Source organism: Ochlerotatus camptorhynchus, unplaced genomic scaffold (genome assembly GCF_037179485.1).
Source record: "Ochlerotatus camptorhynchus isolate MF236.1 unplaced genomic scaffold, CSIRO-AGI_Acam_v1.1 ptg000357l, whole genome shotgun sequence".
Taxonomy (NCBI): domain Eukaryota; kingdom Metazoa; phylum Arthropoda; class Insecta; order Diptera; family Culicidae; genus Ochlerotatus; species Ochlerotatus camptorhynchus.
The window spans coordinates 686,071-706,857 of NW_027040845.1; the positions used below are offsets into that span (position 1 = coordinate 686,071).

General features: G+C 40.8%; 1 protein-coding gene across 1 annotated transcript; it reads left to right on the top strand.

Moving 5' to 3' along the window:
* Positions 1-12,427: 12,427 nt before the first annotated feature.
* Positions 12,428-14,247, top strand: LOC135709322 (pickpocket protein 28-like). Its single transcript, XM_065231632.1, has 5 exons — positions 12,428-12,780; positions 12,846-13,284; positions 13,362-13,522; positions 13,584-13,946; positions 14,010-14,247. The coding sequence occupies exons 1-5, from the start codon at positions 12,428-12,430 to the stop codon at positions 14,245-14,247; spliced, it is 1,554 nt and encodes a 517-aa protein (XP_065087704.1).
* Positions 14,248-20,787: the final 6,540 nt, after the last annotated feature.

Genomic DNA, 20,787 nt, shown 5'->3' on the forward strand with positions numbered 1-20,787 from the left:
ACAGATGGCCCATTCTGCTCCTTTAAAAATGATTTGTTTTGCCCCAGTAAAGGTGAAACAACATGTTTTTACCCTTCTTACAAAGAAGGGTATAGATATCACTTGAAAAACCGACTATTATATACCATTCGACTCAGCTCGACGAGATCGGAACATGTCTGTGTGTGTGTATGTGTGTATGTGTGTATGTGTGTATGTGTGTGTGTATGTAACGAAATGAATGCGCTCACGTTTCTCAGCAACCGCTCAACCGATTTGGACAAACTCGGCGCCAAATGATAGGTCTTGGCTATTGAACGGTTTTGGAATCGGATAACCGGTTCCGGAGATATGGCCGGAATAAGATCCGGTGAATATGGGCCTTCACGCTGGATTTAACGGAAAACGTATCAAAACCATCATATACCATTCGACTCAGCTCGACGAGATCGGAACATGTCTGTGTGTGTGTGTGTGTGTGTGTGTGTGTGTGTGTGTGTACGTGTGTATGTGTGTATGTGTGTATGTGTGTATGTGTGTATGTATGTGTGTATGTAACGAAATGAATGCGCTCACGTTTCTCAGCAACCGCTCAACCGATTTGGACAAACTCGGCGCCAAATGATAGGTCTTGGGGTCCCACTGGATTTAACGGAAAACGTATCAAAACCATCATGCGACACATCAAATTACTACAGAATTCAAAAATAAGATCAATGCAAGTCGTGTTAAGTGTTCCAGACCACATTGGACACACTTGGACATGTTCCGGGTACCCCGGGGAAGTTGCTTGAATATGAATTGAATTAAAACCCATTAAATCACATTAAAATACGATGATAAGGTGATTGGTAGCCTCACCAAATAGACTACACCCGGATATATTCCGGGTACCCCCAGGCAGTGGCGTAGCGTCACTGGATGACACGGGGGTGGGGGGCTTGGTCACTGATAATGACAATAAAATAAATAAACTTGAATAAGTAAGAAGGGTCTGATCACACCATAGGTGGATAAATTCGGGTTTTTTTTTTTTATTTATTGCAATATTTTTATGCAATATGTCAATCTTTGTATATGATGCGATGGATAAATAACAAAATTATGTAGAAATATTTTTTTTAATTTTTAATAAGCGTATGGTTCACCCTTTAACGTTTTGCTGATGGCGTGTATTGCCTAAGGAAAGCTGACATTTTACTTTGCATTTGTTGTAGAAAAAAATTAAAGGGTTGTGTCCTAGACACGACCGCAGTATGACGTAGAACATATCTATCTATGTCTATCTATGATGCATGATATATGCATTTAGGTTAACATCCGACGTCCCTCCTTTTTACATATTTTGCAGAAAAAATACATCCAAAGTCCCTCCTTTTTTACATATTCTGCACAAAACATACTTTCTAATTCCCTCAACTGACAGGATTTCCCACCATTTTATTATGAATGGGGGCGAGGCAGAACGTTTCTTTTGTGTAGAATATGGAAAAAAGGATGGACTTTGGATGTTGATATAATTTCATGTATATAGGTACCAGATATGTTTTACAGTCAGTTGTGTGTTATTCACCAACATAATATCATCGAATATGTCTTCCAAGCAATTTTTTTTTCAAATTTGAAAGTTTTGGTACGGGAAGAAATTAAGGGAAAAACTTCTGTTTTTACTTATAATTATGGTTTGTTTAAAATTTATTTCCCGGAAAAAGTGATCGTCTGTTTCTTTTCGTCTTTTTCTGGTTATTGTTGAGGAGGGGGAGAGGTTGTTGAGGGGGGGGGGGGGGTAAGAGGTTTTTGTCAGGTGGGGGGAGGTTGTTGTGAAGGGGGAAGGGGGTTTACATACATTGCTTTTCCTCATTCCTCATTGTGTCGCATTTTTCATTGTGGTCACGCCACATCCATCTTTGGCAGCTGACTTAGTCCTGCTTGCTGCAGGACCTAGTGCCACGAAGTCTGAAGTGATAATTAGCAGAGCAGCGCTGATTTATATCTTTTCAGGTTCAAGCAGAATGATGTGCAACCAAGTGGTATTCGTTTATGATGACTGGGTTTGGGAAAAAGGCTTATTTCATGACCACAGTGAAAAAATATCATTTGTACATTTTTAAAAGTTTAATTACAGAAAAATTGGAAAAATATTTATTTCAGAGAGTTTGTAATGTAATATCCTATCGATTGGCGTATTTGGATTTAAATTTCATCTATAAATGATAAAGTTACAAGCGTTCAAAACCTAACACTCCTTCACCACACATATTTTTTGATTTACACCCCAGTATAGTCGACAAAGACGTAGTTCTACGTCAAAACGGTTGATTACAAAACATTAAAAATCATTCAGAGGAAATCGATTTCATTTCAGACACCATGAATAAACATGATTGTGCAAGAATAACAAAAAATAGGCATGAAACTATCACTGACTTATCTTGCCCCTCTTTTTGGAATGGAGGTGACATATAGGGACTAGAAATAGATATTTGACGCCATTTTCAAATGCAAGATGGTGGCTTCCGGTTAGAGCAAAAGCCGAAGCAAACACATTAGAATGTAAGTCGACCGACGAATGCGATCCATAGAGCTTGGCATAAAGACAGCCCGGTGAAGTTTTCCAGTATTTTGGTTGAGAAGTACTAAAATTCTAGAACCATTGTAAAACCTATGTGTATGAAATTATGGTGCTCAAAAGACCCAAAAATAGCTATCAAATGAACAAAACAACTTACGGGATCAGTTTGACAGATCTTTGCCACCCCTACTGCGACCGCTAGTGGTATCACCATAGAGGTAACTCTAAGACCAGAAGTTCCCGAAGAAACGGGCTCAACTTTTTGGCTCAGCTCTGGTACTATCTTCGGTCCCAAGCTAATCGATTCACCCCTCGAAACATAGGAAAACCCACTAACCCCTAATTTTATCTGTCAAACTTTCATAGCGAATCAAAACAAACATATTGTACTAGAATTTTCACTAGAATGGGGTATGTTAATCGATTTGCTTGGGAACAATAGGCTAGTCAAGCAGTGAGCCAATTTAAAATCGTTAGTTTCCACCGGTTGGTATCACTGTACAAGCACAGATAATACAGATCCATGCAATGGTTGACATAGAAAGCTTTCAATCAATTACTTTGCATCTAGACCACTTAATTGAGAGCCACCAAAAGACTTGCTACAGAAGTGTAAAATGCCTAGGAGCCAAAAGATCCCTTCAGACCGATCGCGTTTGTCATAGTGGTCTTTGGTTTTTTGTTCATGATTCCGTTAAAAAAATCTAGGACTTTGAACAGTTATCTGAAGTCTATGACTTGGAAAATTGGTAACTACACTGCAATGCTCATTTCTGTTTGTCAAACTTTGTAAACATATCAAACAGAAATGAATAAATAGTGTATTGCTGAATTATAAGTGGGGATGTGTGGCATTCACTAGCCCGAGAATACCCTCCAGATGCTAGCCTCTTCACCAACCATACATCAGTACACACTTATCGAGTCCTTAATTTTTACCGAGTTTTTGAATTGCGGAACTCTCGGTAAAAATTAAAAATATCTGTGAAAAATTCAAAGTTGAGAAAATGTTTTACGAAAATTTACAGACTAACTTCTGTTAACCCCGTGTAATGATGAAAAATAAAATTTATCGATTTTATCCAATATTTACGAATAACAGTCATTTGAATTTTAACCGAGTCAGTAATCCAAAAATCCAGTAAAAAATACTGACTCCTGTAAAAAAATCTAAGTGTGTATACAGAAGCAGCGGAGGTGCTTACTCTGATGAGCTGCGACTGCGAATGCTATGAAATAAAAGGGACATCGACTAATTACCACTACCTACTTCTCTCCATTCCGCTCACAGAATTCGCCGATTCGGTGTCTCTCGTTGTGTTTTCTGCTGAGACTGAGCAATATTCGATACCGCGAAACATCTCCGCAGTTATGTTTTCGTTCGGCGCAGGAGATTTGCGGTAATCGAAAGTTAAGAATGTAGTTCAACATTTACAATAACATTCTACCAAATTTTCAGGTGCGTAGTCCACTGCAACAGCCGAACGTACGAACGAATAGGGTGACCATAGCGCATTTTAAGAAAACGTCACAAGTTTTTATGGCTGTTTTAAATCAATAATTACGAAGAAACCATAAAGCCTACAAGGTTACTACCAAAGACACAAATCTAGGGAACTGCATGGAGAATGTTTTGTAAAACAACTAAATTAACAGCAATGAAAATTTTCAACTTAAAAACACTAAAATGTATGAAATTTCACCAGTTTTTTTGGTACTTTCAACATACTTTTCAATTTTAATGTATGATAATTAACTTTAATCGAGTTCTTTACTAAAGAGCATTGATAGATAAGACTTCAAACTTTCATTTGAAATGTTGAAATCAGAAAACCACATTAAGATTAAAAAAATATAGCTAACCAAATTTGGAAATAAAAAAACCTAAAATGTTGAATAACTCACTTAGCAGTCATTTCCGACCCTATGTTTCATAGAGATTTTTTCATAACTTTAGGAGCCCTATCTTCCCTGAAAATATGTAAAACCCGGAAGCAAACACCCTGTATACGTCATCGTGATTTCGAAAATACCCATATTGAAGGATATTTGGCAGTATTTCTCAATTTTCATATAACCAGAAACGCCATCTTGGATTTCAAAATGGCGTCAGACGTTAATTTTCGATATATATACGTCATCCTGATGCCAAAAATACCCATATTGACGGAAATTTCGCATTATTTCCCAGTTTTTATACAACCTGAAGCCGCCATCTTGGATTTCAAAATGGCGTCAGACATTGATTTCCATTACATATACGTCATCCTGATTAAAAAATTCCCCTATAGAAGGATATACGGCATTATTTCCAGTTTTTCTATAACCGGAAGCCGCCATCTTGGATTTCAAGATGGCGTCAAACATTGATTTTCTGTATATATTCGTCCTGATTCCAAAAATACACATATTGAAGGATATTTGGCATTTGTTTTTTCTCTAACCGGAAGCCGCCATATTGGATTTCAAAATGGCGTCATATATTGATTTTCGGTATACAAACGTCATCCTGATTCCAAAAATACCCATATTAAAGGATATTTCACATTATTTCCCAGTTTTTCTGCAACCGGAAGCCGCCATATTGGATTTCAAGATGGCGGCTGACATTGATATTCGGTCTATATACATCATCTCGATTCCGAAAATACCCATATTGAAGGATATTTGACAGTATTTCACAGTTTTCATATAACCGGAAGCCGCCATCTTGGGTTTCAAGATGGCGTCAGACATTAATTTCCTGTCTCAAGACGTCACCCTGATTCCGGAAATACCCACATTGCGTAATACATCATTTGCATTCACAATTTTTCTGAATTCAAAAACCGCTATTTCGACTTGACACTGCATAATTTTATTCATTAAATACAAATTCTGTTTAAATATCTGCCATCACTTGCAATTCTGAATAATGCGCCGCACCCCGCATATAAACATACAACAGTACCGGATCGGTTCTTGAATTCAAAACATCATCCTTGTGAACACGAACACCGGTACTGGAAAATCAGAACCGCACCGTGTGTAGTGAACTGGTGACACGGTGCGGTGTTGCTTACAACTACCAAACCGAACCGACAGCAGCACCAAACACTCGGTACAACTGATCAGCACATTGGTTATGATTTAGTAATCAGTACCGGTGCTGTACCGGTGTTTTGCCCATCACTACCTGGAAGGGCCAATTTAATGGGACTGTGGACTGTCTAAGACCATTACTGGCCGTGCAAAATTATGAAGTTTGATATGTCGCATGACGGATTTTGGTTCTTGTCGAGAATTGAAAATATACCCGGGGACACCGGAACATGCCCGGGAGGGCCAATGGGATCGTGGGCTTTCAAAAAGACCATTACTGGCCAAGTTCAACAAAATCATAAAGTTTGATATGTCGCATGACACGTTTTGGTTCTTATGGAGAATTGACCACATCCCCAGGGGCACCGCAACATTCCCGGGAGGGCTAGTGTTTCCGTCGACTCTCATTAAGGCCATTACCGGCCAAGATTTGTAAAATAAGGAATTTTGATATGTCGCATGATGGGTTTTTGTTTTTGTTGAGAATTGGCCACTTCCCCGGGGGCACCAGGACATGCCCGGGAGGGCTAGTGTGACCGTGGACTCTCAATAAGGCCATTATCGGCCAAGATTTGTAAAATCATGAAGTTTGATATGTCACACGATAAGTTTTGGTTCTTGCCGAGAATTGGTCACTTCCCCGGGGGCACCGGAACATGTCCGGGAGGGCTAGTGTGACCATGGACTCTCAATAAGGCCATTTCCGGCCAAGATTTGTAAAATCATGAAGTTTGATATGTCGCACGATAGGTTTTGGTTCTTGTCGAGAATTGGCCACTTCCCCGGAAACACAGCAACATTTCCGGGAAGCCCAATGTGACCGTGGAACGTCAGTATAACTGCCATTGGTCCAATCACATCATTTGAGAGAAAAAACATGATGTTCATTGTGTGTATACATATTGCAGAACAGTAAAGCCGAATGCCGACCAAAAGTAACCCCAACGGGAACCGGAATAACTCCGGAACCATGTATTGATCCAAATGTTTTCAGATGGATTCAAAAACTTCAATAGATTCCCGACGAAATGCATTTTGTTGCAAAGAAAAAGATTGAGAAATTATGTTTTTTTGAGCTAATTGCATTTTTGAAGTCTATGCAAATTTAGACGTTAAGCACGCAAAGGTTAAAACGTTTTCATTAACTTACGTTCTGGAGTTTCAATTCGGCGAATTTGTATGCATTTCGGCAGTATAAAATGCATAACTTCACTCGGGTCTAAAAGAAAATTTTAAACATATGTTTCAAAACCGTTAAAATGTCGATATATATTAATATGAATGCATACCGTTCAAATCAACACTATGCGTAGATAACATCTGTTTTTTGTTTTTTGCTGCTGGGTCCAGCTTCACCGAGTTCGTCAACATCTCTTTTATCGGACATTTTTACAAAATTACGCAGAGCTAGTTAAACTACGCAGCTACGTGGGTTTGTGGTCATTCAAGAGATCGACGTGCAAAGTCATTGTTTACGTTTCGAGCCTTTTCGAGCTATATCCTTCTGACATGTTTTCCCTATATTGTAATATTCCAAGACAGGAGCACGACAGCTTATTCTCTCATTTTTTCGTTTTACTTTGCATTCTACTCTCTTCTTCGCTCAGTTCGAGCAATTCCACTCGCGAAAAGCAGAGAAGAGTAACTCTCCAGCCCGACAGCAGCTAGTTCGTCCGACGGCATTCTTACTGGGATGCAAGTAGCACCTGAGCTGTCCAACTACTCTCTCCTAAATATGAAATCTCTCTCTTCTTAGTCTCTTTCTCCTTCCAAATATAAGGGACGCGCTCCCTTATTTTAGAGTAGCACCAGTGTTTTTTGCACCACTCTGAGTTTTTAGTCGATCCCTGGTTGAGTGTATATGTAATGGCTGCTATGATGAGTTCTCACGTGACGTTCTCACACACCAAGTTGGCATACTTGCTGAGTGTGGCCAAATCGACCGTGACAAACGTTTTAAAGGTGTTCGGAGAGCGTCTGTCGACCGCCAGGAAGCATCAATCAAGAGATCTACGTTCAGGAGTGCCTGGAAAAGCAGCTGCTACCATTCCTAAAGCAACATAATAGACCTGTGCAGTTCTGGCCGGACTTGGCGAACTGCAACTATGGGAAAAAGGCAATCGAGTGGTACGATGCGAACAACGTGGTTGTGGTACCCGAAGATCACAACCCTCCAAACAGCCCAGAACTCCGCCCCATCGAACGGTATTGGGCCTTGGTCAAACGGAATCTAAAAAAAAAAACTAATAAATCCGTGGAAAACGAGCAGCAGTTTAAATCTAATCGGCGGCTAATAAGCTCGATGAGACCACTGTGCAAAATTTAATGGAAGTGGTTAAGCGGAAGGCGTGGCAGTTCAGAGTTGGCAAACCAAAAGAATAAAGGGTGATACGGTCAAAATTTGGTCAAGGGAAAACGCGTGTAAATCGGTGAAATCGTTTATTTAAAAAATCAAATTAAATTTCTTTTTCAAGTTCAATTAGTATAAAATTCAGGAAAAATATTCAGTTAGGCTTCCGCTTTTCCAAATCCGAATTGCCGGGCCTTACGCTTGACCCCTGCCATCAGATTTTGTACAGCCACCTTGTCCACCTTCTTCGCCGCAGAAAGCCAGTTTGCCTTGAACTGCTGCTCGCCCTTAGCAGTTTTTTTGGTCTTCTTTAGGTTCCGCTTGACAATAGCCCAGTATTTCTCAATTGGGTGGAGCTCTGGCGTGTTGCGAGGGTTCTTGTCCTTGAGAACCACCTGCACGTTGTTGGCGGCGTACCACTCCATGGCCTTTTTACCGTAATGGCAAGATGCCAAATCCAGCCAAAACAGTACGGAACAACCGTGTTTCTTCAGAAAAGGCAGCAGACGTTTATTCAAACACTCTTTCACGTAAATTTCTTGGTTGACAGTCCCGGAAGCTATGAAAATGCTGCTTTTCAAGCCACAGGTACAGATGGCTTGCCAAACCAGATATTTCTTTGCGAACTTTGACAGTTTCATGTGCTTGAAAACATCTGCTACCTTTCCCCTTCCTTTTGCCGTATAAAACTCCTGTCCCGGAAGCTGCTTGTAGTCGGCTTTGACGTAGGTTTCGTCGTCCATTACCACGCAGTCAAACTTCGTCAGCATCGTCGTGTACAGCCTCCGGGATCGCGCTTTGGCCGTCGTATTTTGTTTATCATCGCGATTTGGAGTCACTACCTTCTTGTAAGTCGATAGTCCGGCTCGTTTTTTGGCTCGATGCACGGTTGTAGACGATACACCCAGCTTATTTGCGGCATCTCGGAGAGAGAGGTTAGGGTTTCGCTTGAAACTACCGGCAACTCTCTTTGTCGTCTCAGCGGCTTCCGGTTTTCGATTTCCCCCCTATCCAGACTTCCTGGCTGTCGACAAACGTTCCCCAAACACTTTAATTACATTTGTAACGGTTGATTTGGCAACTTTTAGCGATTTTGCCAACTTTGCGTGCGAGAAGCTCGGATTTTCGCGATGCGCGAGCAAAATTTTGATACGCTGCTCTTCTTGCTTGGACGGCATTTTGACAACTGAAGAGTGAATTCCAAAATCAAAATAGGAGCAACATTCTACACACACACACCTTCAAAATGAGGGGTGTTCAGGTTTTTTAAATGCAAAATTGAAAGAAATACATCAAGTTGATATTGACCAAATTTTGACCGTATCACCCTTTAAACGAACATTTTTTCCTTTAAATATATGAATTGAACTACCAAAACAAAATAAGAAGATTTTTGTAATATGAATATTGACTGAAAGAAACGACCAATTGACGACCAATTTTTGTGCGTTCCAGTCTTTACATCGACCTTTCGGTTTTGCTGAGGATCAATTTTTTTCTAGATGAAACAAGGGGTAGGTCACTCCGTACACCAATCTTGGGTCATCTTTTTGTCAGCGTGCTGCAAGTTTATTTATTTATTTCGTCAACCAACGTATGTAGACTAGTACATATTCGAATACAGATTTGTTTTCTTAAATTTATTTTCTTTAAATTTCTGACATATTGAATGTTTAGGTTTGAAATCTCAAGGATTAATCGGAATGAGGATGACGCTGGAAGTAGCGGGTGAGCCAAATATTGAAAGTCCTGTGTTTTAGGGTTTTATAATACCCTCAAAGGCAGACCAAAAACCTAGCCTTTCGTGATGTGAAAAGCAACGGTCTATCAGCGGCCGGGAAGAGTTGGACCGGTGGGGAATATTGTTCGAGACCGACAATAGAGGATGATGAATATGACTTCTGTAGTTTGCTTTGTGTGAGTTGCAGCATTATGTAAATTAAGGGCACTAATGGGGTCTGCTTAACTGCCTCTTTCTCTTGAGCCCACTCTAGAACCTACATTTCGTATTTAGATCTATAAGTGAACTGCTGATCTGAGTTCCTCTGGTATATTCAATAGAGGATATTCTTGAATATACAGTCAAACAGCACGTAATGTTGTGAACAACTGCAATGACAGTTGTCCAGCAGTGCTACCATTTTATTAACAACAATCCAAAACCTACGAGATTGTGCCAAAGGTGTGCCGATGGATGTACCCAAGCTGTGCCGAAACTAATTTCGGCACAATGTGCTAAGTGACTTACCCCTTGAGATGAGATTAAAAAAAATTACATTGGATTTTTCGCAGGAATCTAAGGAAAAACTGATTTCCTTGGATTTTTTTTTAAATTTTTCCTAATATTTTTAGAAAATTTGCTAATGCAAATGAATCTCTATGCATCTCCTTGGACATGCAACGCTGCTATGGTGGTCCAGGACGGGAATTTAGAAAGACAAATGCACAAATGCGCGATCGATCACAAATGCACAAAACTCCCGTTCATTATGCAAAAAGGCAGGAGTAAAAATAATTAGTTGAACTATTTGAGATTTTGCCAAGACGGTCCTCCACCATTACATGTTGGACGATGGAATGATTGGTGTAGCAGCCCCCATGGATGTATTCGAGCAGTTCGAATGGTACAGTTTTTGTTTGGTTGTTGACTTTCCGATTAAAACTCAAGCACCGCTTGTCGTGACCGGCCCAAGATTTCCAGCGTCGGCCACGGCTACACGAATTACCTATGCAACTCCCACGGCTGCTGCTGCTTCCAATGCTGCTGCTGCTTTAGTTGCTGCTGCTGCTGTTCCTTCTGCTGGTCCGTTTCCTCTAAAATTCGTAAAAAAAAAGACGGACCAGCAGCAGCATTCGAAGCAGCCGCAGCCGTGGGAGCTGCATCGCTAGTTCGTGTAGCCAATGCCCGGAAACCTCGGTCAGTTCAAGATACGCTGTTAGCTGTTCTTCGTCTGGAGGAAATGTGGATGCGACTGCCGTCGCGGGTGTAACGATTTTGAGAATCCATGGCGAGACTTGGTGGAGATTCACGGTTGTTTTGAAAATAATTTGACTAGGAGTGGCAACATCAATAACATTTTGACACATGCACACTGCGCAGGCACAGAAAAATTTCAGTGTTGCCAGTAACTTAAAGATCATAAAAATTGTAACCATGGGTGCCAAACAACGCCAATGACTGCACCCGGGTGTGCCCAAGTTTGATTTTGGCACACTATGTAGAGTGACCAACCCCTTGGTTAAAATTAAAACTATCATTTTTCAAAATGTCACTATTGAGAATTGCACGAATGTGCAACTGTTGCTATGATAATTAAAATTATCACAGATTGTTTGCGAAAAGCGATTTCTCTAACACGAATTTCAAAGTTGAATTCTATCCGGTGTTTATTAAATCACCGCGTGGTGAGTGGTGGTGTTCTCCAGTACACAACGATAGACTACCTGCAAGCAGCGAGCTGCAGCCCCCATGACCATTCATAGAAGGAGGCAGAAGCCACAGCGTTATTGATGGTATAGACGAGTGCACGGATGGATTTGAATTTACTGACTCGATAAAAAGCGACACAACAGCGGGCCCTGTTTACTAAAAATGAACACATATGTGTTCATTTTTAGTAAACAAGGCCCCGCTGTTGTGTCACTTTTTGTCGAGTGAGTGAACTCAAATCCATCCGTGCACTCGTCTATTGAGCATCCAAAGAGAAAGAAGAAGCCGCACCGCTATTGATCGGAATCAGTAGCTCGTCGTGAGTAGCTGTGGGCCATTTCAAGCGCGTCATACTTTAGAGTATAAATAGAGAGAAATCCACTCGGATTCCTACACAAAACACCAGCTCCTGCTGTAGTTAACAAATAAGATTTATTATTTAAGACCACGTAGTCCTACGTCACCATTGCGTAAAACCCCATAGGAATGTCCCTTGTAGTTTTTAAAGGAAAATAAGGAACATATACCGAGATTGCATCCCGTTGCCGTATTTATTTTTGTTGTCATAAAATATTGATAATTCATCCCAACCATTTGTTTACGTGTCGGTTTTGGCGTGGTCTACCCAATCGGTCTAGGTAGATTTTACATGTGCGCTAGTGACCGTGCTCATCATGACCTAAGAGGAAGAGGAGACAACTGGCTTCTTTTTGCCTGTGACCAATCAGGTGTTGGTTCGCGTTTGACTGAAAATTAGTTCATAAAAGTCCCCCTGTTGTCTCCTCTTGCTCTTAGATCATGACAACCTCCCCTCCTTGATAATGTAATAAATAGCATTAAAAATCATACCCACATCGTCACGATTCCAAGATCATATCAACCCATGCCATCTTTTCTGCGTTTCATTTACTTGATCCCTCAATAAAGCTAATGCAAACCTTATCGTCCATTGACATGCGATGTTAAAATAGAAAAGCAGATATTTCCCACGTCCTGAATCAGTCACCACGAAGCCATGTCCAGCTCCAACCATGGATTTCTCCGTAAATTGTGGAGCGAGTACTGCCAAGGCAGCACCATCTATGCGACGCGTCATCTGTCCTCGCAGCTCCGGATCGGAGAGCGCGTCTGGTGGTTCTCATGGATTGGGCTAGCATTAGTCGCTTGTTTCGTGGCCATCGTTGACGTGTACGACAAATGGAATGTAAGTCCAGTCTTCATCAGCTACGATAACAGATTGCATCCGGTTTGGGCTATTCCATTTCCTGCCATTACGATATGTCCGATGGCTCGGGCACAGGTGGAATTGTTCAACTCAACGGATGTTTATTTTCGTATCGATCAGCCTGCTGGGATAAGTAACCTAGAGTGGGTGTTTTCTTTTGGCGTACATTCAACGGTGTCGTTGCTTAATATAACCTTGTCGATTGCAGATATTACAGACTTCGCGCAATGTTACATGTTTGTCCTTACATGTCGGACTTTTACGAATACAACGATTCACTGAAGATGAACTACGTTCAGACTCTCAAGTTTATGTCCATTCCGTTCGAAGAAATGTTTCGCGGTTGTCGGTACAGAAACAACCGTGTGGATTGTGCGACATATTTTTCTGAATCCATCACTGACAGCGGAGTTTGCTACACGTTTAACGCCATAGATGCCGAGCAACTATTCAGGACGGAGAATCTTCAGCAGGACTACTTGTATTCTACTTCATATATGGATTCGTATAATTGGACACTTGAGGATGGGTATTTGGATGAGTTTGATCCTAAAGCGTTCCCGCTGCGTCCCATAGGAGGAGGTTTGCTTGCCGGATTGATGGTGGTATTAAATACCAGAAAAGCAGACCAAGATTTCTTCTGTGAGGTATACTATGGTCACAGTCACAACTCACAACTGTTCGAAAATAACAGTGTTTTTTTTTTGTTACATTGCTTATTCAGGGCCCAGTTACTGGTTACAAAATAGGCATACATTCACCGGATGAAATGCCTTCGGTGCAAAACAAATTCTACCGTTTATCGCATCAGAATGTACTCACATTGGTATTGAAGCCTGAATTGACTTACATTTCACAGAAAGTTAAAAAATATCCCTACTATAGGTGAGTAGGTTAAAATTACTCATACACCCGGTAACTGTCGTTCCCTGTATCTCCCTTTCAGACGACAATGTTATTTCAGTGGCGAACGATACCTACGGTACTTCAAAGTGTACAATCAGAATAATTGCCTTGCGGAATGCATTTCCAACATTACCGCTCAGGAGTGCGGTTGCGTTGGTTTTGCATCACCGCGGAGTGAGGACGTGCCTGTCTGCGATGGCCTGGATTTGTTCTGTCCGGTAAGATCATTATACAAGGCATACAAAAAGCTAGAAACAACGGACCGCGAAAACGAAGTGCAGCATCCATGTGGTTGTCTGCCGGCGTGCACTGCGATCAAATATGACGTGGAGATTTCCAATCTTCCGTGGGACTTTGAGGCGTATGCCAGAGTTCTTGGGTACCCAACCAACGAGTACGATAGGTATGCTATGTCTGTTTTAGTGCTAAAGTTTCTTGATCAACACTAAAGGTGATTCTATTCCAGTATGGATCCAGCATTGTTGTTGATAGCTTTCAAGAGTAAATGGTTTCTCCCGCTTAAGCGTCGGGAGCTAATTGGAGTGGTGGATCTACTGGCAAAGTGCGGTGGATTGTTTGGACTGCTAATGGGCGCCAGTGTGATCAGTTTTCTCGAAGTGGTGTACTACTGCATCATAAGACCATGCAGGAATGACTATCCCGGGCGTGACGCTCTTCGGCAGGTTTTCCCGTGGGTGCCATAATTAGGTGTTTCAAGCTGCTTCAGACAGCACTCACCACCAGAAGGCTGGTGGAAAATCCACTTGAGAATGTTTGACGAGATTAACTTTTAATAAATGGTCGGTATATTATTTCAAAATAATGCCACTATTATTAAAGAGAACAATCATCCAACTGAATAGCACCCAGGAGGGCCCACACTATTGAAAGCTGAAAGAATTTTATAGTGAATTTGTTTTTGATTCAGTTCTAACCTGGATCGGGTATCAAGATTGGGTCTTCTTGTTGTCTGTCAAACGTCACTGGGAATGTTTATTTGTGTAACCTGGCTCGGTTTGGGGTACATACTGACAATACACTCGGGTTCGAACATGTTGGAACTGGCTCCAACCTGCTCATCGTTATTAGTTTGAAACTGTTATAAGAGCATTTGCAGTTCATAATATGTTTTATACAATGTCTGCCAAACCATTTAAAAACTGTTTTAAAACTAGCTTTTCATATGAACAAGCCAACAAAAAGGTTGTATTATTGAATTTAACAAAACTAAAGAGATTTTTTTTTCCTTTGGTTTGTTTTTTCCATCGATCTTGTTTTCCGTGCTGAGCACCAATGCTACCGACGTGCCAGGAAGGCAGCTCCCACACCTGGACCCTACCTATCGACCCATCAACTCATGAACCGGGGACCAACGGCTTTACTTCCTATCCGAAGGAAGGCGTGATCAGAGATGTTATGCCTCAGAACATCCCGGCAGCGCCGACTGGGATTTAACCCAGGCCTGCTGGGGTGAGAGGTAATCACGCTTACCACTAAACTAAAGAGATACTGTTTTTCTTATTTATAATTTGACAATTTGTTTGCAGCTGATTCCATTCGAGATAAATAGCTTCCTCCATTAGTAATAAAAAATGTGTTAGTGTTAAATACGCCAATATTTAAATAACAATTACCAATTTGGGTAAATCTGTAACTCTATTTTTTTTTTATATTTAAAAAAAATATTTTTGATTTTACCAACCATTAATTATTGCGCTCAATATATGCTTGAATACAAGTCTAGAGGTGCATCTCTTTCCATATTAAGGACTTATATATTATTTGACATACTAACCATGCAATTAAATTTCATCAAAAAATATCGATTCAACATGACTGTAGAAGCTACGATTGCATGTTTCGTGTAATCGTTACAAAAGCTTTTTACACTTCTTTGATCTTTCAATAGAACCGTTTGCTTCTGGTTGCAAACAGCGTTACCCCTGTATTAAATACAGTCACTTCTCTTTAACTCAATATCGAAGAGACTGTAATAAATATCTGTTCCTATTTATCCATATGAATTCGAGAAATAGTTCAAGAATCCAGTAACAGAAGTTCTGAGTAGTTAATTCCAAATATTGAGCCAACATGAACAAAAACACGCCCATAGGACTGTCAATTCTTGAAATTTAATTTGGTTTTGGCCATTTGCCCAAATGTCGCCCAAAAATGCTAGATGCTTCTAAACTTTTTTTTAATCACTTCATTGGGAATATGTGGCACTATCGCTCTAAGTCAGGGATGCCGGATTTGAAGACATTTTAAATCTCGTGAAGACTTTTGAAGACATATGAAATCAGTTTTAAATCTCAGGTCTCAAAAATTCTCAGTGCCCCAGAGTTTCGAAAAATTCTATGAATTCAGTACAATCCAAATTTTAAAAATACATTAACCTTAAAGTGCTACGAAGTCTTAGGCATTTTATTTATTTTAAATTAAAAATGTTAAAAAGTATAGCATTTTGAATGTTTCAATTATTCATCCATCTTCGAAGTATGCATAAAGGATCTCAAATTTTTTTTATGTTAAGTCTTATCTGAAGTCTCAGAATCTTAATGTTTGCCCAAATCAGTTTTATCTTGAATCCTTTACAGGATTTCTTTGGCATTTGTTCTAGAATTTCTTTAAACTAATCGAAGAAACCCATCGTGGGACTTGGACTCTCTATGGTAATACACACATACTTTTATTCAAAAATCTTAAAATTAGCTCCGCAATTCACTTAGTAGGTATTTCTAATATTTGCAGCTTAATAATAATTAATAACATTTCTTAATATAATTTATATATCTTATAATATTTCTCCTCAGTACTCTTCTGATTATTTTGGAATTTTCCTCTACATTTTCTTAGTATTACTACAAAACTTTGATGGAATTAATTTCTTAAATTACTTTTGAACCCAGCTCAGGAAGTCCTCAAACATGCTTCAGAATTCTCATGGAATTTCAATTTAAGTTTCCATGACATTTTCACAGGAAATGCATTGAAATACTCCATGGAATTCCTTCTACGAAAGTGACCCCGTTGGCTTCGTATCACTCTAGGACAACATTTGAATAGTGGCACGAAGCTAGATCCAGCCAGAAGATCTCCCCGTTTACAGTCCCGGTAGTCACGAAACGGCGCACTCCGTTTGCCACATTAGCAGATCGCTTGCCAAATCATGTATTTCTTGACAAACTTTGAAAGTTTCTGCTTCCTTACTTCCTCCCGAACATCAAACTTGTGCTGGGCGGTGAAGAACAGTAGCCCCGGAAGCTGCCGGAAGTGCGCCTTGACGTAAGTCTAATCATTCATGATGAGACAATGAGGCTTCGCCAGCATCTGGGTGTACAGTTTCCGGACCCGTGACTTTCCCATCGTATTTTGCCGTTCGTCACTATTTGGAGCCTTTTGCACTTGGTACGTATGCAGTCCCTTCCGGTCCTTGGCTCTCTGAACGAAAAACGTGGCCAGATTAAACTTTTTGGCCACATCCCTGACCGAAGCATTGGGATTCCGCTTTAACGCTTTCACGACACGCTTGTGATCCTGATCACTAATAGAACATCCATTCTGACCGCATTTCTCCTTCCCTTCAATGCTCAAGGCCGGCGCACAATAGATACGTTTTCGGGGCTAACTGTCCAAAAACCTGAAAACGTATCTATTGTGCGCTGGCCTTGAGCATTGAAGAGTTTCGTAGTAACGTTTAATCACACGACTCACCGTTGACTGCACGATTCCGAGTTGTTTTCCGATGTCCCGATGAGAGAGTTGAGGATTTTCCAGGTGCTTGCGCAAAATCAATTCGCGACGTGGCTTTTAGGGTGACGCCATTTTTTCCAACTTTCGAAATACTGACAGCGATAAAAATACACTCTAAACTACTTCTACCCTAATTTCCAATGGGTAATTTTCTACACCGTTTTGACGTAGAACTACGTCTTTGTTGACTATACTGGGGTGCAAATCAAAAAACATGTATGGTGAAGTAGTGTTAGGTTTTGAACGCTTATAACTTTGTCATTTATAGATGAAATTGAAACCCAAATACTCCAATCGAGAGGATATTACTTTACAAACTGCTGAAATAAATACTTTACCAATTTTTAATCAAAAAACTTTTGAAAAATGCGCAAATGATAATTTTATCACTGTTTTCATGAACTAAACAATTTCCCCAAACCCAGACATCATAAACGAATACCACTTGGTTGCACATCATTCTGCTTGAACCTGATAAAACAGCGCTGCCTTCCTGACTCTGCTCATTTGAAGTTCTTTTGAAATTTCAATTATTATTAATTACAGTTCCTAGTCCTATCAGGCCTGTTTTAAGAATGACCACCTTGGTGGGATTGGATTAAAACAAACCAATCCCACCAAGGTGGTCATTCTTAAAACAGGCCTGATAGGACTAGGAACTGTAATTAATAATAATTGAAATTTCAAAAGAACTAAAGAAGAAAAGACGCATCTGTGTCACTTGATAAGTAATGTAAACCACACAAATACAAGAAATAAAGATCATTTAAAGTCAAAGTCAAGTGACTCTGCTCATTGCCGCTTCTGATGGCGTGGCACTAGGTCCTGCAGCAAACAGGACCAAGTCAGCGGCTAAAGATGGATCACGGCGATGACCACCACAATGAGGAATGATACTCGGGAAATTATTTATGTAAAACCCCCTCCCCCCCCCCCTACCAACAACCCGATAAATACATGGACTTTGACGATCACTTTTTTCCGGGAAATAAATTTTAAGCAAACCACAATTAGGGAATGTTCATTAACTACGTAGACCTTTTTTTTTTTTGATTATTGCCCCCCCCCTCCCCCTGCGTAGACAATTCCTTAGAATTCCTTTGGAATTATTCTCACGTTTGCTTAGTAATCTTTAGCATTTTCATTTCACGTTGGAATGAATTACTATGAATTAAATTATATAAGCTCTTCTCGTTTGAATTTTTCTCAGAACTCCATAGATTTCACTTGAAGTTCTCCTCACAGCTTAAAAGGAATTCCAGTCAGACCTCTCTTAGAATAGGGTAGAGCGCTACTTCGTCGTAATCGCCCATTGCCGTTCTATCGAGCTGAAAAGATTAATAATATAAATGATTTCACTGTTGTAACCGTACGCGAAGAATGCACGAGGTATAAGTGAAACTCGGTGGCTTAAGCGCCACTCCCTTTACGAGAGACCACCGGTCGTGTTTTCTTTGCCAGACTTAGAGGCTGATCCTCAGAGGACCACCCGAACGGTATGATAAAAAAACCCTTCTTCAATGAAATTCAAAGCTTTAACGGAAAAATAATCTTTATCGAAAGTACACCTTTATCCGATCCATTTAACATCAGGGAAACCCGCAATCTCAAAGAAGTCCACAAATTATAGTCCCAATTTTCATTAGACCTAACGAACCAATCTAAACCGAATGTGTCTGATGCGAATCCAAGACGAGCCCAAGAACTCAATGGCGAGCTAGTCAGCTTAAAAAACCGTGACAGAGAAATAAGTAACTCAACGAAAAAACTTCAAATTTCAATCTATATTCACATCATTCCTTAACATTCATTCGGGTTGGACTAAACTCGGTTGAAAAAGCAAACTATGCATGGCCATGAAAAGAAAGTACGGACATACCTGCGCAGGTTTTTTCGATGCGATGCGATGCGATGATGGCGACGGATGAATCGGTGATGGCGACGGATGGAGCGGTAATGGCGGCCGGTGACCTTACCATGGTCCTGGCGATGGCGACTGTCGACCTTCCGCCGACCTGTTATGATGGCGGCGGTCTCGGAATGGCGCCGATCAAGCTACGGAAATGGCGTGCAGCGACGAAAAGTGACCCGTGTGCGGTATGGTCGAAATTAGAGGTGCGGAGGTAGTGGCGGCTGAACGGAAGGCTTCCGATTTGCTTTCTAGAGAGCTGAGCATCGGCGGAGTCGAGCATTTCCCGGGAGATTCGCTCCGCGGAAGAGAGAGACCAACGTACCGTCGCACGGCTTCGCGTACTATGTTTCCGCTATGACCGCCCGAGATGAAATGTAATCTTCTCCTCTTTGGTTAAAATCCGAACCGAGGTAGGCAATTGGCTTCGTACTTCTGCGGTCCGAGCTCTCGAATGTCACAGTCCCCGGGGTTGTAACGTAATGGGGACTCTACCAACGGCTTTTGGCGACCCTTGGGGGAAAATTTCGCTTAGCAAAACTAGCGACTTCACGACACTCCGTGTATCTACCTGCAAGAGGTGGGCCTTCGCAATGCACCCGGGTCTTGTCCGAATTCAACGGACGGAAATAGCGGCCAAGTTGACGCCACGACAAACCAGACGGTCCGGCGACGATGGAAGCCGAACTCGCCGAAAATTCTAGCCTGTACAAAAAAGCCCGTTGAACGAGCTGTCCAACGCGAAATCACAAAATTACTCATCTAATAGGGTAGAGAACTACTTCGGCCTAATCGCCCATTTTGGGCCTATCGAGCAGAAAACATCAAATAAATCCATGATTGCAGAGTTAACAAGTCAATTTTGCGTTTGGTTCGATACTTTAGTTAATAAGCTACGGAACGAAGTCAATGAGAACTCGTGATATGAAGGTTTGCACCCATTATTCCCAAAATCAAAAGAAGCGCTCCGACCGAATCAATTTTTTTCTTCATCCGATAGGCCGAAGTGAATTCAGTGGCGTTTCAATGGCGTTTCAATGCGTTAGGCCGAGTTTAGAATCCATAGGCCAAGTTTGGCGTCAAGAAGCAGTGTTAGACTTTTGACAATATCTCAACGATTGGTTTCTTTTTATCAAATCTAACGGTACATACGGAAAGGTAAATAAATTTGGAAGCCATCAGTAATAATAACTTCCCGTTTAGTGCTTAACTGCGCTAGATTAAGAAAGACTAAGTGCGGGTTGTGCTTAATAGGCCGAAAATGGGGTAGTTAACCATATTTAAATTTGCAAAATTAATTAACAATTACCTTTTTGTATTCAGACACACTATCTACACAGCGGTTTGAAACGCGAACTACTTGCTACAGGCAAGAAAAATCCAAATGCACAAAAAGAGCTATCGAATTAATTAACTGACTCGAACACTTCTTTTAAATCAATCACCTTTATCTTTTTCTTCTTTTTCTTCTTCTTTCCTTTATTTAACGTCGGTCTCTGTTCCGCAATCTAGTGCCAATCACCGACGGACATCGATTGCCATCCATTGACGGGCAATCGATGTCCGTCAGGGAAGGCAGCTT